General features: G+C 37.0%; 1 protein-coding gene and 1 non-coding gene across 12 annotated transcripts in view; both read right to left on the minus strand.

Moving 5' to 3' along the window:
* FOCAD (focadhesin) overlaps window positions 1-27,754 on the minus strand; it is a 322,109-nt gene that overhangs the window by 202,612 nt on the left and 91,743 nt on the right. For all 11 annotated transcript variants that reach the window (XM_022573810.3, XM_089913173.1, XM_089913172.1 and 8 more), the window contains 3 exons: window positions 24,612-24,699; window positions 21,074-21,276; window positions 10,592-10,849 (listed from right to left, as the gene is read on the minus strand). In XM_022573810.3, the coding sequence (XP_022429518.2) occupies window positions 10,592-10,849; window positions 21,074-21,276; window positions 24,612-24,699 (549 nt within the window). The remainder of the gene's footprint in view (window positions 1-10,591; window positions 10,850-21,073; window positions 21,277-24,611; window positions 24,700-27,754) is intronic.
* Window positions 13,234-13,362, minus strand: LOC115803867 (small nucleolar RNA SNORA30/SNORA37 family). The gene has a single exon (XR_004024660.1). It is a non-coding gene; the product is annotated as a small nucleolar RNA SNORA30/SNORA37 family (small nucleolar RNA).

Here is a 27,754-nt window from a genome sequence, read left to right on the forward strand (position 1 = left end):
TTAACTGTTACTTTGTTCAAGAAGATGGTTCAGCTTCTAAATGAGTAGACTATATTTACACCTATTTAGCCCTAGAAATTAAGGATAATAAAAGAAACAATTCATTCCAAAGCATCAGGTTATCAAAAGGCCTGTAACTGACTTACTCAACAGAGCTCAGAATGTGATCAAGCTGGCAAACATGATAAACACTCCACTTTTGGACTTGGTGGCACTATACGTGCAACTGGTTAAGTGAATATCTTTCTGCAGTGAAGTTAAGGTAATGAATCAGAATCCGTGTAACAAAGGTGATTAATGCAAAAAACCAAAACTAAATGTCTTATAATCATAAGATCATTGAACCTCAAATCAATCAATAGTAAATATTTATAACATGAATTCTACATTTAAAGTATTGTACTAGAAGTCATTATATGTTTTAGTAAAATTTTATAAATTACATCAAACAGTTTTTATAACATTTCTAGTATTTCAAGGTACAGTTCTTATGCTATTTACAAATTATCTCTCTCCCATATACTGCCAATATGTTCTAATTTATTGTTTTTGTAAAGAAAATCAATCGGTTTTGTACACTGATCTGATATCTGGCCACCATATTGAACTCTCTTATCTAATCTAAAAGCAAAAGTTTTCAGTAAATTCTCTAGTATTTTCTAATTGTCTGTAAGTATTAGGAGCTCTGGGTTTTTATTTTATTACACGTATATAACTTTTATTTCTTTTTCATGAATTAACAATGGCCAGAACCTCCAGAAAAATTGACATCAGACATACTTTTCCTAATTTCAATGGAACTGCTTCTAAATAAAATTGGACTTGAGGTTCTACCATTTGTCAGTATAAAATACTCCTCTTCATCTTGTGCAAGGCTTTTTACCTTGGATTCTATATCATCTATCTTGGATGATAATATTACCACATCTTATGCTTTCTTAATGATCTACCTAGCTTTTCATTTTCACTCTTTCATTTTCAACTGTCACTTGTTTCAAGGTTTGTCTCTTAGAAAAAGTATAGAATTGTGCTTTTTTAATGAGCCTTTATTTTTTTAACTGAAGTATAGTTGATTTACAATATTGTGTTAGTTTCAGGTGTAGAGCAGAGTAATTCAGTTATACATATGTATTTTTCAGATTATTTTCCAGTATAGGTTATTACAAGATATACAGTTCCCTGTGCTATACAGTAAATCCTTGTTACTTATCTATTTTATGTATAGTAGTTTGTTAATCCCATACTCCTAATTTATCCCTCCCCCTGCTCTCCCATTTGGTAACCATAAGTTTATTTTCTATATCTGTGAATATGTTTCTGTTTTGTATATAGATTCCATTTGCTTTTTTTTCTTTAGATTCCAAATATAAGTGATATCATATAGTATTTGTTTTCCTCTGACTTACTTCACTAAATATAATATTCTCTAGGTCCATCTGTGTTGCTGTGAATGGCAATATTTCATTCTTTATTATGGCTTAGTAATAGTCCATTCTGTATATATACCTCATCTTCTTAAGCAAATCGTCTGTTGATAAGCACATGGGTTGCTTCCATGTCTTGGCCATCATAAATAGTGCTGCTATGAACACTGGGGTGCACGTATATTTTCAAATTAGTTTTCATCTTTTACAAATATATAACCAGGAGTGGGATTGCTGGATCATATGGTAGCTTTATTTTTATTTTCTTAAGGAACCTCCATACTGTTTTCCATAGTGGCTTCATCAATTTACATTTCCACCAACTGTGCAAGAGGGTTCCCTTTTCTCCACACCCTCTCCAGCATTTGTTATTTGTAGACTTTTTAATAATAACCATTCTGACAGGTGTGAGGTGATACCTCCTTGAGGTTTTGATTTTCATTTCTAATAATTACGTGATGCTGAGCATCTTTTCATGTGCCTGTTGGCCATCTGTATGTCTTCCTTGGAGAAATGTCTATTTAGGTCTTCTGCCCATTTCCTGACTGGGTTGTTTGGTATTTTCAATATTGAGTTGTCTGTGCTGCTTATATATTTTGGATATTAACTCCTTATTGGTCACATCATTTGCAATTTTTTTCTCCCATTCTGTAGGCTTTTTCATTTTGTTGATGGTTTCATTTGCTGTTCAAAAGCTTTTAAATTTGATTAGGCCCCACTCATTTATTTTTGCTTTTATTTCTTTTGCCTTAGGAGACTGATCTAAGAAAATATTGCTATGATTTATGTCAGAAGATGTTTTGCCTATGTTTCCTCCTAGGAGTTTTATGGTGTCGCGTCTTATATTTAGGTCTTTATAAACTATTTTGAATGTATTTTTGTATCTTGTGTGAGGGAGTGTTCTAATTTCATGGACTTACAAGTAGCTGTCCAGCTTTCCCAACACCACTTTTTGAAGAGACTGTCTTTTCTCCATTGTATATTCCTGCCTTCTTTGTTGTCGATTAATTGACCATAGGTGTGTGGGTCTACTTCTGGGCTTTCTATTCTGTTCCATTGATCTATATTTCTGCTTTGTTTGTTTTCTATGGATGTTTCTGTGCCAGTATCATGTTGTTTTGATTACTGTAGCTTTATAGTATAGTCTGAAATCTGGAAGGGTTATGCCTCCAGCTTTGTTCTTTTTCTTCAGGATTGCTTTGGCAATTCTGGGTCTTTTGTGGTTCCATATAAATTTTAGGGTAATTTGGTCTAGTTCTGTAAAAAATGTCATGGGTATTTTGTTTTTGTTTTTTTTGTTTTTTGGGGGTTTTTTTTGCGATACGCAGGCCTCTCACTGTTGTGGCCTCTCCCGTTGTGGAGCACAGGCTCTGGAAGCGCAGGCTCAGCAGCCATGGCTCACGGGCCCAGCCGCTCCGCGGCATGTGGGAACTTCCCGGACCGGGGCACGAACCCGTGTCCCCTGCATCGGCAGGCGGACTCTCAACCACTGTGCCACCAGGGAAGCCCTGTCATGGGTATTTTGATGGAAATTGCAATACATCTGTAGATTGCTTTGGATAGTATTATGAGCCTTTTTTTTTTGATAAGGGAATTTAATTCATTCACAGTAATTATGGTAACTGGAATATTTGGAATTATTCCTATCATCTTATTTTATGATAATATTTGCCATCATTTTTAGGTTTTTTAAAAAATTGTTTTCCTTTTGTTATATTATTTGGAAGTTATAAATCACCTTTAGTTACTAATAAAGGTTTAAATACATATTTAAACTTATTTTTCTACTAACATCAAAAAATACTCAGTTTAAAAACAAAATTCCACCCTTACTTAGCATGTTCTCACTCTTCGCACCACCAAACTCCCACTACCTACTCCGACCGCTTCCCATGTTTTAAAGCTTGGACTTTGTTCCAGGTAGTTATTTTTCATAGCTTACACAAACAATTATGGTTAATTTAAAGTAATATTTACTGGATATTTTGATCACCTTTTAACATCTCTTCTCTGTACTTTCTTGGATTCATTTTCAATTTTGCTAGAACACATTCTTGAGGGGCTTTTCCCCCCATAAAATCAGTAACCAAGAAATGTTCTTGAATTATTGCCCATCAGAAAAAGCCTTTATTACCATCACTTGTAAAATGTAGAATGATGGAAAGGAATATTCCGGGTTCAAAGTGACCTTCCTCAAGAAATTGGAAGACAATATACCAATGTATTCCAGTACCCAGTGGGCTGCTATAAAAAATCTAAGGTCAATCCAATTTTAAATGACTTCATCTTTTCCAACTCTTCTCTAAAATCTCTTTTGATGTTCTCTTTATTCTTGAAGTTCTGGGCATGGATATAGGTATTGACCTATTCTCACTTGTGCTACATGGCTTTCAGGGGGTCCTAACAATCTATATCTTTGTGTCTTTTTTGAGCTTAGGAAATAATTTTCTATCATATTTTAAGTTTTTCTCCTTTTCTCTTCAGTTTTCTCCAATTGAAATTCCTACAGAAAGATGTCAGAACTCCAGGATTGACCTTCAATGTCGTAACTTGTTCAGTTTTCATATTTTTTCTATATTCTGAAATATTTAGTTGGCTATTCTATAAATCACTAATCCAGCCTCTATTTACGTACTGTGGCAACCAAGTTTTTAATTTCTAAAATCTCTTGCTCTTGAATTTCTTCTTCATCACAGCAGTATCTTATATACAATACAAAAACATACAATATCTTGCCAACATCTCATAGGTACTGGATTGTTTTTATATTATCCTCTGCGCCCCAAGTTCTTCTTCTGGAAAGAGATGCTCTGGTTAGTCATGCTGTTAAATTTTCTTAAAAGTCTGATGAGCCTTGAGTATCCATTTTTATTGATGAATTAAGGCAAAACTCATTGGAGAGAGCTGACATAGGTTGCTTCTGTAGACGTAAAGAAATGTTTCCTTAATTAAGACTCTCCTCTGAATTGAAGGATTGACTATGGAAGGGCTGAAGAATAAATGGTAAGGGATGTCCACTGACAGCTCCACTTTGGGGTGTCTGGCCACGATACAAGTAGGCAGGGGACGAACACCCCTTTTTCCTTCCCTGTCCTCTGACCAAATAAGAAAAATTTTATTCTGGCAATGGTGGACTTTGTGTTTTTCCCCTTGAGAAGAATTCCTCATGCCTTTTACAAAATTCAAAGTTACCACAAAATTTGTTCCCCTCTGAGTCCTTCAGCAACACCAGAAGCCCATTCCAAGCAGGTTTTAATCTGAAGAAAAAGCTACTGCTAACTGATATTCAACTGGGAGCAAACAGACTCTGCTGTTCTAAATGCACTTCTAGGCCCCATCCTCACCAAACCCACCCCCATCCTTTCTGTTACTCAGTGTTCAGTGACACAACAAGACAAATGGCTTCTGTTTCATTATATGAGTAAGCTAGTGAGTATCACAGTGATCTAGGGTTGAACTTTTAAGCAATTTATACTCTGTTGACTTCTCAGAAGAAACTCAGCCCAATATTAGCCCTCAGGAACTCAAGAAAGGTAAAAAATTGACACAGGACTGCTTCCCTGAGTATAAACTCAAGGCTTCATGCAAAAAACTGGAAAAAATATAAAAAGGTTCAAATGCCAGTTAAAAACATTTTATTCTATAGATATCTATGTTGGGTTTATAAGGAAGAAATAAACATATTGCCACAGGATGGAATAGATACTTGACCCTGTATTTTTGTCTGTGTTTCTCTTTGTCTAATTGTTTCATGCTGACAGGCTCGTCCCAATTTTGCTCTAGGCATAATCAACGCTATGGCTGCAAGGGAATAGTAGTACAGCATTTCTTATCTGTAAAGCTCTTTATTAAAAGTACTGTACATTCTGGCTTCTTATTGCTGGTATGAAGAACACAGGAAGCCGACTGACTTCAGGGGGTAGCAATTCATAGAACTCGGTGACAATAGAACAGAGTGCAAAGTGTCCAAGGACTCTTTGTGCAAGTTCCTTTATAGAATATATTTTCTCCTTTTCTCACAGCAGTAACTTACAGACCATTAAATTTCACACATTTCCTATTCATTTTCCATGTTAAAATATGGCTTATGACCCAGAGTAGAACTATCACAGGATTCTGCCCTGAAAGTCAACTTTTTACTATTTGATAATATATGACTTTTAAAAGACCAGCAAGTCATGGGCCATGAACCTATCTCCATAAGTGATTTAAATGGCTCAAACATGTGTACACCTTCACAAATGGAAAAAAAAAAAAAAAGCCCTGAAAACATTACAAAGGATAAGATAAAATTATCAAAGACTGCAATTGTTCCCATTAAGTAAGACCTTTAGTGAGACTTAACAACCAAAAGGTAAAAGGGAAGTAAAAGTCCTCAGAGTTGTAAATGCAAGCAAAAACAAAATAAGACAAACAAAAAAACACAGCTCTATCCCCAATTCCAAACAAGAGAAAAGCAAGCAAGTACCAAGGATTTGAAAGAGGCATTGGGTTTCACAAAACTTAATTTGATAAGCTCCTCGGTGAGAGTAGATTTTAAGGAAGGAACTTGTGGTTCTCTAAAGTCAAAGTTTATAAACTTTTCCTCTTTGGCATATTCCATTTTATAAACTAGTCAAAAAGGAACTGTTATGCCTTACATGTAGCAGTTAGAGTTCTTCCACTGAAGGTGAAATACTAAGCTATTGTAAGATTTTACTTTAAACCATCTCAGCCTATCTAAAAATTACTCGTCTTCGTGGTCAATGTTCAATTCAGATGCCTAAGTATTTAATCTTGCCGTAAACTCTTAACAATATAGGTAGAAACAGAAAGAAAACATATTTTCTTAGGTTTTAAAACCACTAACAAGCAGCCTGGATTTCCAAAAGAGAATATAATCTGTTGTCAGGTGTTCTCTCTACATCTATTTATATGACATACTATTAAGCATTTAATAACCTATAGTCTTTTGCAGAATCACTTATCTATGTGAAAAGTAGCCTCCTCCTCCAACACCTCTATTATTCTCTAGGATATAATGCTTCAGATGGAGAAATGTCAATTCCGATAGCTAGAGGGAAGCTATAGTTAATAATATAGCTAATATAATAAGTGGTTATTATAACAATTATATATTTAATATATTAAATATTATGTAATAATTAGCCAATGATATAGCTAATATAATATAGCTAAGCCAATAGATATTAGAGAAGGTTTTAAGAGGTGAATAGTATCCCTTTCTTCTCAAGGGGCCAGGGGCCAGAGTAATAATGTGGGGAACTGGGGGGAAGGCAGGGGAGTCCCACGTAGACACAGAGAAAAGTTTACCTGAGGCTGCCAGAAGGAACATGGGTGGGATATTACCGGAAACCAAGGTCAGAGTTGGCAAAGAACTAAACATAAACTCCAAAAGGGAAATGAGAGTTAGGAAGAGAGGAAGAAGAAGTAAGTTTTCTGGCTGAGAGTCTTAGAAGCAAGATACAATCAGGTATATGGAATGGGTTGAGGAAAGTGGTACAGAACTGGTGCTATCACCAGTTAAGTTTCTATAGAGGCACACAGTGCAGGTCACAGAACCAGACGTGGTTCTTAATTAGTGAGCTGTCGCTGTGCTGGGCTCACCTGAAAGGGGAGATAGGAAGTCAATCAACATGTGTTGATTAAGGGTTATTAACCTCTTCTTAAGGAGGCTGTATCAGTCTCAGACATTTCCAAACTGTCCACAATCATGTTTCATAGATTAGTCAATCATTTAATAAGGGTTCAAAATATGATTTGATATCGCCCTTTAAAAAACCATTCAATTAAAATTTAGAAAATGTCCTTATTTAAGCCTGGGGTTCACATTATCCCTTGATTAGAGCCTATGTTTATATTCACTACCACTGATTTCAAACTAGATGTGACCAGATCTGGACAAATCACAGAGTTAGGAAATAGCTCTCTGAAGAAGAAACAATAAGCCCAACAGGACGTTACTGTTTATGAGCCATGAAGCCATGTGCTTCAACCGTCATTCAGGCATCTCTGAAGGCAGCATGAATGATTTACATCAAACTGTGGGGAAAAAAACATTACTCACAGTATCAGAAAGGCAGGAACTGTTATATAAACATAACCAAAAAGCACATGAATCCATCATCTGCAATTTCCAGAAAAAAACACTAATTCAGGAATTAGATGGCGTTCCCATATATTATAAGCACAGACTATGATACGAAAATCTCTCTCTAAACTAAATCAATGTGTTTAAAAACTTTCACGACTTCCATGGGAATTCACACAGGATGCTCATTCTTGGATCTCTCCCCAGAACACTCTAAGACATTCCTTCCAAGAAAGAAAAGGCACTTAATTTTTACTGAGAGCTGCCTGACCTGAGCTTGTATCTTCTGCAAATTAAGTCTCATGATGTCTGGATAAGAAGACTATATGGATTATCAGTAACTGCTGACAGCATTTCTAGATATGGAAAAAAAAATTTCCTTACTATATTTTTCAAGTGTCAATTTATTGCTGTGGCCTTGAGTAACTATCTAGTTATTTTAACACCATCATCTATCCAGGTAACTCTAAAATGGTACTCACAAGGCCAAGTTCCCTTCAGACTATCTAGCTCCATTAGACTTCCATGGCCCATGTATTAAACCCAACACAAAACGCATGCCACAGGGGAACACGGTGAGGGACTAAGGATGAAAACTCACTGGGGAAGGGGATCCATCAAAGTACCTGATAAGTAAGAAGAATAATTACATTTTTAAAGAAGTATATTTTCTTATCATTATTAACACTAAAAGTGTTAGTTGATATTGATAACTTGCATTACTATGAATAAGTACTATCAAAAATAATTTCTATTAATACCTTAGAATGAATAATAATAATCACACTAAACACACTTCAAATATGGCACATCTCTTTCAAACTTTTCAAATATTTTCTCTCACAAGGTCTTAGAGTAGAATTCTTACAATAAATTATGGTGTCACACAAACACAATACTGCAGGCCAGTGAACTCTATATAAGAGGTTAAGTGACCACCAAAACAGAGTTAGAAGACAGCTTCTAAATTCCTATTCTTACATACCAATTTACCTAGTATCTGCTTATTAGTAGTCTAAGACTTTTCTTTAGTATTGACTCCCCCATGAATTTGAGCCAATGACTGCTTAAACATAATATACCTTTTTATAAGGTAAGAAAGGACAAACACACATGAAACTATACATTTCATGCAGTCATGTCAACTTAATGAAAGAAACAGAAAACACTCCTCCAACAATAGATCTCAACCCTAACTCATCTAATTGAATCTACACCAAGCAGTTACAATTAGAGAATTGCTTTTTCACAATATTCAACCCTCTTCTTCAGGCTGCTTTACCTTGTAGCTAAAAGCCAGAGAAATGATATGATATGGTCACTTCATAAGGAAAAGTGAAGAACACTACCTCCTACTTCTAGTCTTCTTTTATCCTTTTCAAAAGACTTAAATAACTCCACTTGTAAGTTCTTATTAATTATATTGCCTTTGCTTCTGCATGAGTTTGGGTAACTACATTTCAACATTTTACCCTACCATTCACCTTAACAAGCAAAATTACACGGGGTGTTTTTACTCACTTCTTTAAAAACTTCCTAGAAATTATCAACAGAAGTGTAACATATTGACTTTAATTTATAGCACTGCTTCTTAATAAACATTTATTGAATAAATAAATGAACCGGGATGGTCACCCCAGTGCTTCCCAACTTTTTCCATTTCATGGCACACGTGAAAAGTGTTTACAAGGATCCTGGATCACCCTAGAATTTCAAAGACTAAATGCATTTCCTAAGTATCAATACATACATTGATATAACACATGTTCTACACCAGTGGCAAACATAGGTCAGGTAACCTACGGTATGACTTCCTCAGATAATCTCCAGGCATTACCTGTGCATTAAGTATTCTAAAGAGATAATCCTACAAGGTGTCAACAGTGATAAAAAGCATTTGGTAGAATTAGGATTGTTACAGAAGCTGAAGGGAGAAATAAAGTAGGAAGCAAGCTGAAGTGTTTCACGTTATGTGAGACAAAGGCACTCTGAATACATTACGGATCCACTTGCAGAATCAGACAGAGAAATCTAGTCAGAGGGAAAACTTTTGTGAGACAGCAGTTGTTTACCTGACAAAACGGAATGAGCGTGACAAGTTGGGGACAAAAAGGAATTGCAAATACATTAACTTCATTATCTAGGAAAACATATTTATCCCACCTTCACCAAATATTTTTCCTATAGGAACACTCCATAAAGAGATGGACTTTTTTTTCACCATGCTTCATAAAGAACACAAGTACAGACACTAAGATAGAGAAGATAATAAAAATGCCATACCTACTTGGTTAGGAAATCCTTCCCGTAACAGGAAATGCATTCTAGAGATTCTATCCAATAGAAAAAGAATTACAGCTATCTATGCTAAATATATGGTTAGTTTAAAAGGCGGGGCGGGGGGAGTTTTATTAATAATGTCTGATGGTTATCTTATTATTATACTCCAAGAACTGTGCAGGTAGGAAAAATGATTATTTATCTTTAGTAAGTTTAATATGTTTATTAAACAACATATCTTTAACATGTTGTTTTATACGGTACTGATCAGCATGTTTTATATGGTGCATGATCAGCATGTTAATCAGTACCATATAAAACAACGACCCACTATTTTTTTTGTTTATTAAATGACTGAATAAAAATACGATCAAATTGCAAGAAGTTAATAAGAGATTAATTCCTATTATACAGGCCCATTTATTCTGAATTAATTAATTTTTCCACCTTAAAAGATTGATATGAGAACTAAGGGATATGCATCTTGGAATAGGGTGCAAGAGTTAATGAAAGCATTACAAATTAGCAAATCCATCAATAACAAAAATAACAGATTAGCATCATGTGTAGATTCTCTTTCGAAGTGTCTTTCATTAAAGAAGCATGTGCATCACGAAGTAGACAACAACTCAGAGTAAGGAGAAAAAAGGAAAAAAATGGGAAAATAAAGATAGCAAAAAAAAAAAGCAACCTGTACTCTAAAACTCTGATAAAAATTATCCACAATGAAAGAATAATCTACAATTCCAATATTAAGCTTTACCCCCATTACTGCTCCATTATTTTCTTGCTTTACCTGAGAGGAATCAGCTTGGGCAAATTCTGTAGTGACCTTCAGTATCTGACGAAGATTTCGTCCTTTATCTTCAACAAGGAGGTAAGCCAGCAGAAGAAAAACATGCGCAGGGATCGCTGTGGTAATAGGGAGCAATGACTCTACGGAAGCTAACCAGTCACTTATCACAGACTCTTCTCTCATTACTTCAAGGATCCTCCAGGCTGTAAATATTGAACCATACATGCTGGTTATAGGGAACACAAGCTTGTAGGAGAGCTGAAAAGTAAACACAAAAAAAGGCATGAATAAATGAGATAAATCTATCCGTCAGGAATACATTTCTGACATTCATTTATTTTTTATATTTCATTGTAAGAAATCAATCCTTCCAACAAAATGAATACAAAATTTTCCATTCTTGCCCAAAACCTCTCTGCATGTATTTAAGCTAATGGGATTACACAAAAAGAAAATACCTGTCAGGTGGAACTCTAGAATAGTTTATTACCAATTTTCCTCATGTTTACCATTCGCTCCAAGTTAAGGCAGAAAAAAAAAAAGAGTCAATATACAAAACCCAGAAGCAACAGAGTTTGGGAAAAGCCATTACCACTTACGAAGTATTCACCAGTGAGAGGGAAGATAGAAAAAAAACACTGTATTTGCCCAGCTCCAGGGCCCAGTAAGAGGCAACTCGGGGCAGATGGCAGACTTGGACTAAGGACAATTCATTTTTGTAACAGACAGTCTGTTGATAGGAACAGAGTTGGTTCAGCTGGAGCCTGGAAATTCATTAATAACTGTGAATAACTCCTGCAAGAAGAAATAGCCTGACAGCTCTAAATTGAAATGATACCCGAAGAAGATGTTACACTTAAGTCAATCTGAGGAATGACTCCTCATGGAAGTCAAGTGGTGCAGTCAGGGTCAGAGACTGGATAGAACTCTGCCAATGTGAGCTGTGTGTCCGAATGGCCCGGGAGAAGCCACAGACATTAATGAGGAATTAGATATTGCCTGCTCAAAAAATAATTCAATTCATTTAGAGTACAATGAGACAAATTAGAAATTTCTAGATTATAACTATCCTGTTATTGGAGACTGACTTACATGGATAAGAATAACAGTTGAAAGGATGAGAAGTAAAAGTTAAGCCTTATAAAACTTTTTAATAACAACTTTATTGAGATATAATTCACGTCATCATAAAATCCAGCCTTTTAAAGTTTATAACTCAGTGAATTTTAGTAATTCATAGAATTGTGTAACCATCATCACCAGCTAACTTTAGAACATTTTTCGTTACCTCAAAAGGAAACCCCGTGCCCATTAACAGTCCCTCTTTATTCCTTCTGACCCCCAGGCCCAGGCAACCATTAATCTACTTTCTGTTTCTATCCTGACCATTTCATATAGTAGGAGCCACACAATATGTGATTTTTTGTGGCTGGCTTCTTTTACTTAGCATATTCTCAAGGTTCATACATGTTGTGTCTGATAACAATACTTCATTTCTTTTCATTACCAAATAATATTCCACTGTATGGATATACCATATTTTGTTTATCCACTCATCAGTTAATGGACACTGGGGTTGTTTCCACTTTTTGGCTATTATAAATAATGTTGCTGGGAATATTGCTGTAAAAGTTTTTCTGAGAACATAGGTGTTTAGTTATTTCAAGTATATGCTTAAGAATGAAGATAACCTTTATTTGAAAGTAAATGCCAGGATAAAAACATACAGGGAAGCTCTATCTTTACTGATAGGAAAAGATCTCACACAGAAAAACAAAAGATACATATAGTGTGCCTGAAATGCTACTAATTAATTTTTTAAAGGAAAGCACAGAGACCGTATATTTGTATTTGCATATATATGTGTGTGTGTGTATACACACACACACACACACAAAGTATTTACACAAATATACAAGAAATTAATAACTACTAATCTTCATTTTCTATTTTAAGAGTGTGGAAACTGGACAAACAGAATCACAGGTGAGAAAGAGACTTCTCATTGTATACCATTTATAATTCTTGAACCACTTTAATGTATTACTATTTTAAAAATTATAAATTTTTAAAATGATACCTAATTTATTATAATCCTGTCTAAGAATTTTTTTCCCAAGAAGATGGAATTCATTAAAGACGAGAGTCAATTTCTTTAGCCTAATGATAAATAGCATTGGACTTGAGATTTAAAAGACCAGGACTTTAGCGCAGCCATGCCAGCTATCAGCTGTAACGCAAACTCTCTGAGCCTTACTTTCCTCATTTGTAATATGGAACTAATGCCTGCCTTCCTGCCAAAATTATTGAAGTTGATAATGAGATAGTATCCACAAAGCACTAGCACAGTGCCTAAAGTTGCAGAGGAAAGAAAAATATTATCCTTGTCATCTTTAGGAGAGAAAAATAAAATTGCTGGATATGAGTATAAGAGAAAATAATTGGAAATCACCATGAACCATAATTCGAGTCAAAAGCAGCAACATTACAGAGTAAACATAGTGAAACAGAAAAGTAATCCTACTTTGCTTAAAGTATTAGTCCAGGTTTAGGCTCTGTTTTTTGTTTGCTTGTTTTCCTAAGGTAGAACAATGAGGAGAGGAGAAAGGCACAATGTTAAATAAGAGACCACAGAGCGGCCTCTCTGTCCCATTGAGTGACAGCTGCCACTGGCACAGTCCCAGGGCAAAGGTGCCACCAAGGGTTTTCTCTCAGCACCTGCTACCAAATCCTAGCCCCACCGCCTGGGGGAGGACCTGTGAAAGTGCTGGTAGGCCCTGTGTTTTAGAGGAGAAAGTAGGTGTTTAAAAATAAAAGAGAGGCTCATGTCAGGTGAATTATATCTCAATTAAAAAAAAGAGAGAAGAAAACACAGAAAAATAACATTTAACTGAATATTAAATGGTTGCAAATCATCTTCAGACGTGAAATAGTTGCAAACCTTTACTTTTTAAAAAACTAATATGAAAAGACAACCCTCAGGGGCCTTCCCTGGTGGTGCAGTGGTTGAGAGTCTGCCTGCCGATGCAGGGGATGCGGGTTCGTGCCCTGGTCCGGGAAGATCCCACATGCCGCGGAGCGGCTAGTCCCGTGAGCCATGGCAGCTGAGCCTGCCCGTCTGGAGCCTGTGCTCCACAACAGGAGAGGCCACAACAGTGAGAGGCCCACGTACCGCAAAAAAAAAAAAAAAAAAAGACAACCCTCAGAATGGGAGAAAATATTTGCAAATGAAGCAACTGACAAAGGATTAATCTCCAAAATTTACAAGCAGCTCATGCAGCTCAAATCAAAAAACAAACAACCCAATCCAAAATTGGGCTGAAGACCTAAATAGACATTTCTCCAAAGATATACAGACTGCCAACAGACACATGAAAGAATGCTCAATATCATTAATCATTAGAGAAATGCAAATCAAAACTACAATGAGATATCATCTCACACCGGTCAGAATGGCCATCATCAAAAAATCTACAAACAATAAATGCTGGAGCGGATGTGGAGAAAAGGGAACCCTCTTGCACTGTTGGTGGGAATGTAAATTGATACAGCCACTATGGAACAGTATGGACATTCCTTAAAAAACTAGAAATAGAACTACCATACGACCCAGCAATCCCACTACTGGGCATACACCCTGAGAAAACCAAAATTCAAAAAGAGTCATGTACCAAAATGTTCATTGCAGCTCTATCTACAATAGCCAGGATATGGAAACAAGCTAAGTGTCCATCAACAGATGAATGGATAAAGAAGATGTGACACATATATACAATGGAATATTACTCAGCCATAAAAAGGAACGAAACTGAGGTATTTGTAGTGAGGTGGATGGACCTAGAGTCTGTCATACAGGGTGAAGTAAGTCAGAAAGAGAAAAACAAATACCATATGGTAACACATATATATGGAATCTAAAAAACAAAAAAAGGTTCTGATGAACCTAGGAGCAGGACAGGAATAAAGATGCAGACATAGAAAATGGACTTGAGGACACAGGGAGGGGGAAGTGTAAGCTGGGACAAAGTGAGAGAGTGGCATGGACATATATACACTACTAAACTTAAAATAGCTAGTGGGAAGCAGCCGCATAGCACAGGGATATCAGCTCGGTGCTTTGTGACCACCTAGAGGGGTGGGATAGGGAGGGAGGGAGATGCAAGAGGGAAGAGGTATGGGGACATATGTATAACTGATTCACTTTATTATAAAGCAGAAACTAACACATCATTGTAAAGCAATTATACTCCAATAAATATGTTTAAAAAAACTAATAAAAATTTTCAGGTACACTAAATATTAACGATAAGACATCTGCTAGTACTTCTTTGTCTAAAGAGGGCTGACAAAGAAATCGTGAATGCAGGTGAACAATACAGATTTTCATTAACTTAAAAGAACAACAGTTATCTATAATGTTGACTAAAACAGGCTTAACAAAAATGGGGCCAGGATTTGATGTGGAGAGGGAGTGTGGAAACAAACCTAGAGACACTTAAAAGTAGGACCAGTTTTTGCTAGAAGGAATTTATCACTCACCAGACCAGAAGCAGAAGACTAGAAAAGATAAAGCCTTAAAGAGAGTCCTTCAACTCTACACCTCTATGAAGAATCTAGTCAAGAGTTGAGAGGCTTGGTAGTGGTTAATTATCACCAGAAGACAATGAACACCATCCCCGGTATCCATGTTATTAAGAAGACAATGATAACCATTTTGACTGGCGTGAGGCGGTATTTCATTGGAGAGGTTGTGGAGAGAAGGGGACCCTCCCCTACACTGTTGGTGGGAAGGTAAACTGGTGCAGCCACTATGGAGAGCAGTATGGAGGTTCCTTAAAAAACTAAAAATAGGGCTTCCCTGGTGGCACAGTGGTTGAGAGTCCACCTGCCGATGCAGGGTACACGGGTTCATGCCCCGGTCCGGGAAGATCCCACGTGCTGCGGAGCGGCTGGGCCCGTGAGCCATGGCCACTGAGCCTGTGCGTCCGGAGTCTGTGCTCCACAAAGGGAGAGGCCACAACAGTGAGAGGCCCGTGTACCACAAAAAAAAAAAAAAAAAAAAACTAAAAATAGCGCTACCATATGACACTTCAATCCCACTCCTGGGCACATATCCAGAGAAAAACATGGTCCGAAGGGATCCATGCAACCCAATGTTCGCTGCACCACTGCTTACAGTAGCCAAGACATGGATGCAACCTAAATGTCCATCAACAGAGAAATGGATTAAGATGTGACACATATATACAGTGGAATATTACTCAGCCATTATAAAGAATGAAATAATGCCATTTGCAGCAACATGGACAGACCTAGAGATTGTCAAACTGAGTGAAGTAATTCAGGCAGAGAAAGAGAAATATCGTATGATATTGCTTACGTGTGGAATCTAAAAAGAAATGATACAAATGAACTTATACAAAACAGAAACAGGCTCACAGACTTAGAGAACGAATTTATGGTTACTAGCAGGGAAAGGTGAAGGGAAGGGATAGTTAGGGAGTTTGGGATTGACACGTACACCTGCTATATTTAAAATGGATAACCAACAAGGACCTACTTGTATAGCACAAGAAACTCTGCTCAGTATTATGTAATAACCTAAATGGGAAAAGAATTTGAAAAATAATAGATATATGTTTATGTATAACTGAATCACTTTGCTGTACACCTGAAACTATCACAACATTGTTAATCGACTATACTCCAATATAAAATAAAAAGTTAAAAAAAAGACAATGATAGAAGCACAAGATCTAATTCCTTTTAACTTCCAACCAAAAGCTTTTACGAAACCAGTTTACTTCAACTTACTATTGATTTACTGTTTCCCTGTAAATCCAAAATGCTGTTATTAACTCCCAAGTTCAGCACAAAGATGATAAATCACTGTTCAGCTAAAAAAAAACTCAAAAAAACAAAGTGGAGGCAATAGAGTATAGGCAAATCTAAACTCTATTTGTCGAACAGACAAAATCTGAATCTCAATCCTACCACCCACTACCTGTTTAATGAGGGGAAGTTAATTAACCTCCCTAATTTCAATTTCTTCACTTGTAAAATGAGTATTATAAGATTATCATCAAGGAAATGCAAATCAAAACCACAACAAAATAGCACTTCACACCCACTAGCATGGTTATAATAAAAAAGACAGGCAATAACAACTGTTGGCAAGGATGTAGAGAAACTGGCACCTTCATACACTGCTAGCGGTAATGTAAAACGGTGCAGTTGCTTTGGAAAAGTCTGGCAGCTCCTCAAATGATCAAACATGGAGTTACCATATGGCCTAGCAATTCCACTCCTAGGTATCTACCCAAGAAAAATGAAAACCTACATCCACACAAAAACTTGTATAGGAGTGTTCATAACAGCATTATTCACAATAGCCAAAAAATTAAAATAACCCAAATGTTCAACAGATGAATGAAAAACTAAAACGTGGTATCTCCATACAATGGAATATTATTTGGGAGTAGTTTCTTTTTGGAGTAATAAAAGGGTTCTAAAATTGATTGTGTTGTTGTGTACACAACTCTGCAAATATACTAAAAGCCATTGAGTTGTGTACTTTAAATGAGTAAAGTGTATGTATGAGAATTTTATCTCAATAAATCTATTTTTAAAAATAACCAGGGCTTCCCTGGTGGCGCAGTGGTTGAGAGTCCGCCTGCCGATGCGGGGGACGCGGGTTCGTGCCCCGGTCTGGGAAGATCCCAAGTGCCGCGGAGCAGCTGGGCCCGTGAGCTATGGCCACTGGGCCTGCGCATCCGGAGCCTGTGCTCCACAACGGGAGAGGCCACAGCAGTGAGAGGCCCGCGTACAGAAAAAAAATTAAAAAAATAACCAGCCTCCCACTGCATGACCCTTGGCAAGTTACCTATCTTCTCTACGCCTCAGTTAACTCTTGGATAAAATTAGACCAATAATATTAGCTACCTCAAAGGGTGTGAGATAAAATCAAATGACTTAATATATGGCAAAGCACTTAAAATGGAGCCTGAACGTAAGACATGCTTAATAAACAGCACCACGAAGCAGGGGCTTTGTTGCCCATCTGGCCAAGGGCCGGAGAGCTTCAACCATTAGTCCAAGGCCACACAGCTGGAAATGGCAAAACAAAACTATTTCAAAGCTACTGTGAGAAATGAGCTGACCCATATAACTTCTTACACAGAGCATGTGCTCAATAAATGTTAACTTTAGCTATAAATAGGACAACAATCTATTACAAATTTTGATTTTTTTTAAGAGACAAATATTCAAAATGCTTTCTGCTTACTATATACTACTTCAAAGCAACTGTGAATGAAACCTACTAGGCACTGCTTTATTCCAAGGTAATAAAGTTCACAGTACTTTATTTAAGTTTGAATAAAGTACATTATCAAAAAGTACCAATGAATAAATGTATGACAAATCCTAGCTCAGTCACACTGTCTCTAAATCTTTCTGTTGACTAAAACATTTCTCCAGAGCTGAACCTTGCCCTACTATATAATTGCAGGAATTTAGCTTTTAAGTCTCTTTCCCACTTTATTTCACCCAACCATAGCTCCCAGGAGCACGCAAGAGACCCCAGCAGTTGGCTTCCTGTGTCCCAGCTCTGGCCTATGGCACTCCCAGCACACTTCACCAGCTAGCAGGCCATAACTACAATCTTTCCAACAAGCTGTGATATCAGCCTTGAGCGGGGAGATCCATTTAGTTCCATACTTGCGTACTCTCCCTCAGCCCTAGAAGTAGTAACTGCTCCCTACATTGGTTATTGAGATATTCCTTAGAGCCTCATTTACAGCTTTCAATAATTAAACACCTTTTACTAGTTAACGATTTTTCGTATTAAGTTTTTCTTTGTTCAAATTATCAGTGTGGTTTCTCTCTCCTAACTAGACCCTGACTCATACACTGGTGCTTTCTCCAACCTCCCCGCAACATTCTTTGGGGTAGGGGGCAGCAAGATTTTAAGGACTTTAGAGTTTACAACCAGTGTTTGATTTTTTCACCTAGGAGAACACAAATAGGTGGTTTTAAATATCACATTTAACAGCTACAAAGGGATCCTGTTTTTCATACACCATAAATAAAAGCTTATTAGATTATGTTAATCTTTTATTTTAAAGAGATGAATGGCTGGCTTGATATCTTTTTTAATTCTTAGAAATTGGGACAAGTAAAAATTGTTTTATTTCATGGTTATCAACATTTCAGAAATGGATAGGTAATAGAGAACTACATGGTACAGTATATTTACCCTTGGTTTCATTTATCAGAAAAACTGTACTTCTGAAGAAACGCTTTATTTCTAAACCAAACACTCTTAAGTCGGAGTCACCAATTTAAAAATAAATAATAAAAATATAAACAACAAAAATCTGTGATTTTAAAACAAAGTCTTTCTGCAATAAATCAAGACAGTAAAATGATCTTTTGTATTCGTATCAGAAGCACACATTCCTCACTGAACAGAAATTTCTTGAACGTCTACTACGCGGCCAACAACAGGTCAAGTGTGGAGGATGCAAAGACAAATAAGCTAGGGTGTTACCTATTTCTTTAAGTATGTGGAAAATAGAGTATTCAGTTTAACAACTGGTAAAGTATTTTTAGTTTTCCCATCTATAATCAGCTGAAAAAGACAATGCAGAAACACCTAGGGTGGGAGAAATACCAAAAGTTCAACAATTGTTGCAATTTAAATATTAACATGCTTAGAAAATAAAGGCAAAGTGTGAAAAGGGCCAAGATTCCTTCCCTCAGTGAGCTCACAGCATAGTCGAATGTACAAATACGTACCCCCTCAATTAAGACACAACACAACTGAGTAATGCTAAAAGTACTTGGATGCAAAGGAAAGAGAGTAATGAATTCTGACTCAGGGAGGCTGAGAACACTTGGCTGGGTCTTGAAGAATGAGTAGATCAGGCAAAGGAGATAAAAGATCATCCTGTGTAAAAGCAAAGATTCAGGAAGAGACTCGGAGGGTTTGGGGCAAGTTAAATTTACAGGTATGTTTGGAATCTAGAGTCTGGACGGTTGCAGAAGAAAAGCCAACAGTAAACTGTGGCTTAAATTATTTTAAAGGGTGATCATACATCCACTCAAAGGCTCAAGAAAGCAGCACACTAGCATCAGGAGGCATTTATACCCTAATAGCATTCCTTCCTCCTCCCTCTTCACCAGCTGCTAAAGAGAAAAATCCAGCTATTAGTGCTCATGAATAAGATTCACTCACACCTGAACAAATAGTAAGCTGAGTGCTTACACATTCGATTTAGGGTGATCCTCAGTACGTATCACTCATGATTTAAAGGAACAGAACTCTCAGACATAGTGCCCTGTCCCTACCCCCATTCAGAATCCAAGTATTGTTCTCTATGGGCAAACCAAGAGGGAAGGTAAAAGGCTATTAGAAATTTTTGGCCACAGTGCGTAGTCCTGTCAGAGCAGATGCAAGAACTTCCTTCTCTTAATGCAAATCAATTACCTATTTCAAGTTTTAAAGTTTTAGTCAAACAATTAGGATTGAGGAAACTGTAGCATACATTCAATTTGCCTGTAGGCTACTTTCTGCTGTATGATCAAACAAGGAACAGGACCAGCAATCCCTAACAATGGCTGGATTTTTGCTGCCAGAACATTTAATCATACATTATTAGAGGAATCTCTGCTTTTGCAGACAGAACAACTAAGGCACTAGCTTGCATTTATGTAATGCCTCTCTCTCTGGCGACTTAAGATGCTTCACCAGTTTTATCTTCTTTAATCCTCATTCAATCCCCATAAAAGTCATAGCTGGGAATAATACTACATTTTACCGAAGGCAAAACTCAAGTACCAAAAAAAGAAAAAGTCTGACGAATATAGGCCTAGAACCCAGCCACTAACCAGACACTGACAATACTTCTTCATTATTCTAACAGGAACAGTGAGACTGACAAAGCAGAGTGAGGTAAGAAGCCCTCAGGCAGGGATAGGAATGGAGTGTGACAGCAGAGTAGGGCCACATACAGGAGGCATCAAAAGCCTCTTGGTTCTTACAGATCCCAGAACTTCCAGGCAATTGAGATTCCCCACCATGGATTGTGGCAGGTATAGCAATACGCCGCACTAACTGACAGTGATGACAAAAAAGGGCTCCATGCTCAGAAATGTTGGAGAAGCACTAGGTTAAATAGAACTAGCCCCTTTTCTGCAGGACTCCTCAGGACCTTTAACTACTAATGTACACTGGCAACTCAACAAGCAACAAAGATTACACAGCATTTCCAAAACTTATTTCACAGCCGGACTACCGCCCCCTCACAGTCCAGAAGAATATACTAACATCTACACCAGTGCCTGACAGAACGGTAAAGTTCAATGACAGAATTTAAACCCAGACAGATACATCATTAGGAGGTGAGATTATCGGCAGTGACTTAAACCCCACATTACCAATTAACCTTTATGTAAGAGAAACAAGGACGAACTCATTACCTTTTGGTGGTCGTCTCTGTAGCACTCCTGCTGTACCATTTCTAAAAGGTTTAGAGCCAACTGCTGCCTCGATGGTCCTTCTTCGTCCGGGGATATACAGTCTTTCAAGGCAGTAGAAGGTAATATCTGCAGAACTGGCATCACTAGCAGCAAGGAGGACTTTGGGATTTTCTGACCCTCAGCAGAAGAGAGAAGCTTCAGAGCTAGTTATAAAAACAACAATTTACAGTTTTTAACATTAATACTACAGTCAGGGCTTCCCTGGTGGCACAGTGGTTGAGAGTCCGCCTGCCAATGCAGGGGACACCGGTTCGTGCCCCGGTCCGGGAGGATCCCACATGCCGCGGAGCGTTTGGGCCCGTGAGCCATGGCGGCTGAGCCTGCGCGTCTGGAGCCTGTGCTCCACAAAGGGAGAGGCCACAACAGTGAGAGGCCTGCGTACCGCAAAAAAAAAAAAAAAATTAATACTACAGTCAAATAAAATGCTATTTTGTTTAAGAGTAATATGCAAAAGGTTTTCTTGCCCCTTTACAACTGGGTCAGACACATAACTAAGATGATAAACCTTATCCTTTTAGAAATAAAAAGAATGAAACAATTAACTCTTAGCTAAAATAAGCTGTTAATGTATATAATTGAAAACTTGATGATACTTTTAGAGATAATGCATATCATATGTCAAAAAGTAAAATCAACTCTTTTTTAGGTCCATGTGAATTCCTTTAAAATTCAACTTTTGCCTTTATGTCCTGTCAGATCCTCTGCCCTCCACAGAACCAAGAGACCGCAGAGCTCCTGATCTATGGATAACAAGATCAACATGTGTGCTTCTCTTACAAACCCAGCTGAGAATTGTATCAAGAGATGCAGAAGTAAACAAGGTGAAGCAGGGCTGTCCTTCAGCTGTGACTGCTAAGAAGCAAATCAGCAAAGTCTCAAAGTCCATAACCAGCATAACAATCCAACGCATTTTTATAGTATTGTTTTTAACATGGAAACTCAACTTACACATCAGAAACATACACACATGTACAATCACTTACTTACATGCATAGTCTCCCCTAGACTACAAACAGAATGAATTAAAGAATAAATATACTTTCTTTTCAGTTATTGAATGAACGCTGATTTACTGAAAGATGTTATTTGTAGGCTGCAGAGCAAGATTATTAAAGTAATCAACTAACTTCCCCACTACACTAAAAAAATTCAAATTCAAAAAAAAATTAAATTCAAAAACTTTTAAAAATTTTTAAAAATTTAAAAAATTTTGATTTTTATTTTTTGCCGGTGCCATGCAGCATACGGGATCTTAGTTCCCTGACCAGGGGTGGAAACTGCACTCCCTGCAGTAGAAGCATGAAGTCTTAACCACTGGACCACCAGGGAAGTCCAATATTATATTTTAAATCTCTTGGAAGTCAAACCTGAACATGGCATGAAATACAAACCCCTGCTGCTCTGACACAACTACTTTACATTTTTTGCCTAAATGTTAGTCTTAATCCATAATTGTCAGTTATTATGAAAATCCATTATCTTTAACAAAACATTAAATTCATATAATACAAACATTTCTATATTCTTTACTATGGATCTTCCAGGCATTTTTATAAATTGCTATTTACAATCAAGGCCAGTGTTAATAATTAAGAAGCATAACATTGTATCAGTGCTGTGCATTTTTTAAATTTGAAATAACAAATATTCTCTTGGTTATTGTATTTCTTTGAACACTCTTTCCCAATCTACTAAACAATAGTTTTTCATTACTTTTCAACATGACATACTGGCTCAATAGTTTTCAATATGGTTTATTCAATCTATCTAAAGTAACTTCAAATCAGAGACACTGGTTCACAAAAGAAAAAGTCTTCTATCCAACAAATAATAAAAGTATTGGAGTGTTTGATCCTGTATCAGCCTATCATACATGAGCCACAATAAAGGACTATAGCTTCAGAATTAGGAATGTGGTTTCTCTGTGGCTTTGATTTTTTTTTTTTTTTTTGGTCAAAAACCAAAATCCATTTAAATGAAATATCCAGAAGAGACATATTTAGATACAGAAAGCACATTAGTGTTTTGGGGGGCTGAGGGTGGGAATGAGGATTAACTGTAAATGGGCACAAGAAATTTGGAGGAGGGGGGTTGATGCAAATGTTCTAAAACTAGACTGTGGTGCTGATTGCACAACTCTAAATTTACTTTAAAAAGCACGTTATTGTACACTTAAAAATGGTGAACTATGGGCTTCCCTGGTGGCGCAGTGGTTGCGAGTCCGCCTGCCAATGCAGGGGACACAGGTTCGTGCCCCGGTCCGGGAGGATCCCACATGCCACGGAGCGGCTGGGCCCGTGAGCCATGGTCGCTGAGCCTGCGCGTCCGGAGCCTGTGCTCCACAACAGGAGAAGCCACCACAGTGAGGCCCACGTACCGCAAAAAATAATAATAATAATAACAAAACTATGGCTGTCAGAAGTTACTGGACTGGAAAATTATACCTATAGGAGGATGTCAAGCGTACTGCTGTAAGGGAAAAAAAGGCAAAAGCAGTTCAGAAAGGGCCTAGGGAGGAGGGTACAAAAAGCATAGGGCCAATAAGCAAAAGCAGGGCAGGAATCAAAGCCTTAAAACAGCCAAGGGTCCCCTCCATGTGCTAAAGCCATTTCCAAGACAGACTGTAAATGAAAGAGCAATTCACCCTCAAAATCATGATGAATTAAAATGCCCAGAAGAATGAGCTACACAATCGGTATCTACCTCAAGCACCTTTTAAAAATGAAAGTGGCAGTGTATCAATATATCATGGCATCATAACATATACATCATAATTTAGACAAGATCCTACATTACTACATGGATTATGGTGGCCCAACTAAAGCAAGGCAACATTAATGTAAAAGCCGCATTTGAAAAGTGTGACTTGTTTGCTAATCTGCCAGACCTGGCACCTTGATTCTTTACCACATTATTCGTAAACAGAACTTCTTTTGCCTCCCTTTAGCCCTATTCCTCACTTTTCTTTAAGTCAATACTGGATAGTCAGAAGAATGTTATCTTTCATTTGTTCTAGGCAGGTTAATAGAATAATCATACATTAAGTCTCGTTCAATGTGGCACCAGTTTTGAATAGTACATGTATATAGAGTTTTAAAAACAAATGCAAATGCTAAACACTTATTTTCCTTCAAGGGTTTTATGCTATTGATTCTGTTTGCTATACAAGTGTGAATAAGCTGGCATGCCCTTCAAAATATTTACCAATGTCACTGCTATATGATTTAGATCATAATCTCCTAACGAACAGCTGAGATACTCGGTAAATTATGGTATATGGAACCTTGCACAAAACACCCTTTTGGATAAGAAAAATAAAGTTCTATTTGATAATGACTAAACAGAAAAATTCCAGAATGGACACTCAAAGTATACAGGACTTTTTTTCTACAGCACAGCAAGAAATGTAGTTCAAGTGACTCCTGCCAATACTTGTGTTTTACTTACGTTTTACTCTTGTGAGTGTATTTTTATTTACCTAGACTTAAGATTGGCTTCTGCTGACTTGCCGGAGTCTGTAGTAGTAGTAAAGCTATTCCAATTATGACTGGTTCAACAGGAAAATCCTAAAAAAAAGTAAAGAGTTGAAGAAGTTTCCAGAGCCAAGGCTTTATAACATGTATCCAGGAAGAGTAAATTTAACATGAAATATTATAAACCTATCGTACAAAATTATTTACAGTAAGCCTGCTGTATTAAAGGAAGAACTGTTGAAGGCCACAGCAGTCACATACAAATTCAAAATGTTATATCTGGCCAAAAAGCAATAAACTATAAACCAAATTAATTCAGAGGAAAAACCTGTAGTCTTCAAAACAGTCAATCTTTGCAAACCACTGAACACTACCTGAAATACTTAAGAATATTTCATTTCTGGAAAGTAGCTCAATTGTCTGCTTACCTAATACAGACATGATTCATCTATACAACTTACATAATAAATTATACTTAACAAATTTTAATAAATCTTGTTATTATAATAAAAGAAACAGTACCAGAGAAGCAGAGATTATTTTTAAATTACAGTAATTTATTAAGTATATTTAAATATAGCAAAGTAATAACGATAGAAACTTAAAGTCATTAATTTTACCAAGTAAAATGAAATGAAAAAGAAAAAAAGGATATGTACATTAAGTTCTTATAAATAAAATGCAATGGCTTAAGATAGTACTTGAAGTTTCTAAATAAAGAAAATTATAACGTATTACAGAACTAAAGAAGAAAGGCCCAGCACACTTTGCTAAAATTATTTCATTCTGAAATTTACAGAAGTGCCTGCAGAGCAGAAATACCTATGAATCATGAGGACAGGCAAAAAATAAAAATTAAAAAAAAAACCAAAAATTAAAAAAAGAAAATGTGAGGTAGGCTCGTGTTAAACACTAGAGAGAAAATAACTTAGTCTGACACACAGAAGTTACAATTTTGGAAATGCTATCAACTCTGGGACAAATTAATAAATGCATATCTACATCTTAGTTATACCATCTGAAAGTGAAATTAAACTGCAAAATCTTCTAATGTGCTCGTTTATGGACTTTTAACAACTAGAAAAAGAAGAAAATGTATGGATTTTTTTAATGGAAAATATTCCAATTTGTGTCTTGGGGCCTATATGTGTTCACTGTTTTGAAATATAGTTGAGAATAATGAAGCAACAGTTATCTATTTGAGGACAACAAATGCATTTTGAAACCAATATATTTCCAGTATACACCATCACACCATTCTTTCCCATTTTGCTCAATTGCATTTAAATTCTGCACGCTCATTTAAAAAAAAAAAAAAACCAACCAAATAAGCAAAACCGAGCAAGGTCATTTACATTTCAAATTTACTAGCTACCAAGAGGATCAGAGACAAATCAAAGTATTACTTGTACTAATGCTATCATTGGAAAGCCTTTTTCACACAGGCTATCACTGGAAGGGCCACAAAGTAGCTTCTCAGGGTTCTGAAATGCACTAGAAGCATTTTAAAGGAATGCAACTTAAAGGTATGAAGGCATAAATGAAAATGACATCCTCCAGGAAGAGTGAGACTGGCCTGTCCAGAACAGAGGGTGAAAGGAAAAGAACTAAGGATCAAGACACCAAAAATAAGGAAAAGTAATGGTAAATGATTAAACTAGATGATCTTAAATTGCTTACAATTCTGAGAGGTTACAAGTTTTTTGTGTGATTGACTGATTTTTAATGAACACCTGAGAATGGTATCATTTAATGAGCTCTTTTAATAAAAGCCTGTGTTGGACATCTCGTGTGCTACTTCAAATACTACAGCTATTGCTGTAGTGACTCTTGCTTCCTGTCCCAGGCCACTGAGAGATCCAGAAGTACAGGGAAGTTAAAGCCCCATAGGCTTGACAAATTGGCAACAGAAGCCCAGGGACAAATGCTTCCCCCTTTATTCTGGATCCTTCTGGCAGGTTCTGAGACATATTCCATAATACTTCTCAGCATATTCTGTGATATCGAGCAACTGATTGCTTATAGCAGTGGCCAACTTGATAATACATGCATTGTCTCTCTCATATTTCACTCTTCGTGTCTCTCTCCCACCTGCTTCCTGAGATCACACCTGCAAATGAACTCCTATTGCATAAGCCTTTGCATTTGTGGAAACCCAGGTTCTGCTTTTGCCTTTAGGGAAACTTAAGGTCTATTTCTGGGGGAACCAAGGCTAACTTAGAGTCTATCTGAAGAAGTAAAGAAATGCCTTTATACTGGACCACAGATGTCACAGGAGTCTTAATGACAGCAAGCCCTTGGAGTCCACACTACATCAGAGGTACATCAGAGGTATGTGAAGCAGACACAACAAAGATGGCAGCCCAGCTCACACAATCGTATGTCATGGCTTTTCTACCTACACTGTCCTCTGCTCAGAGTTGACTGATCCAAGCTGGGCCAATCAGATCATTTTTCCTAGGAATCCGACAACGTAAACTGAGATACACAGTGAAGGAAGGTGGGTGTGATTGAATCATCTGATAGCAATGTGTTAGGGAACAGGGGTCCCCAGCCTTACTAAAGCTGGGATGTATAGCTCTCTTCACTTTGAGAGCTACCTAGTCTCCTTACAATCAGTATCATTTTCTGTTAAGAGTACATATTTTTCGGGACTTCCCTGGTGGCACAGTGGTTAAGAATCCACCTGCCAGTGCAAGGGACACGGGTTCCATCCCTGGTCCGGGAAGATCCCACATGCTGTGGAGCAACTAAGCCTGTGCGCCACAACTACTGAGCCCGCGTGCCACGACTACTGAAGCCCGCACGCCTAGAGCCCATGCTCTGCAACAAGAGAACCCACTGCAATGAGAAGCCCGTGCACTGCAACGAAGTGTAGCCCCCACTCACTGCAACTAGAGAAAGCCCACATGCAGCAACAAAGACCTAATGTAGCCAAAAAATAAAAAGTAAATAAATAAATAAATTTATAGAAAAAATAGTACATATATTTTGCTTGAAATGGAAAGCACCTTAAGTTATCCTTTAAATAAGGCTAAAAATAGTTCAACTAAGACCAAATACACTGAAACTAAAGTAGCCTAAGAAATACATCCATTTTCAGTGTACAATGAAATAAATCCAATATAAAAGTAGAAAAAGAACAAAA

Source organism: Delphinapterus leucas, chromosome 6 (genome assembly GCF_059928025.1).
Source record: "Delphinapterus leucas isolate spDelLeu-1000000601 "Yukka" chromosome 6, BTC_Dleu_Yukka2, whole genome shotgun sequence".
Taxonomy (NCBI): domain Eukaryota; kingdom Metazoa; phylum Chordata; class Mammalia; order Artiodactyla; family Monodontidae; genus Delphinapterus; species Delphinapterus leucas.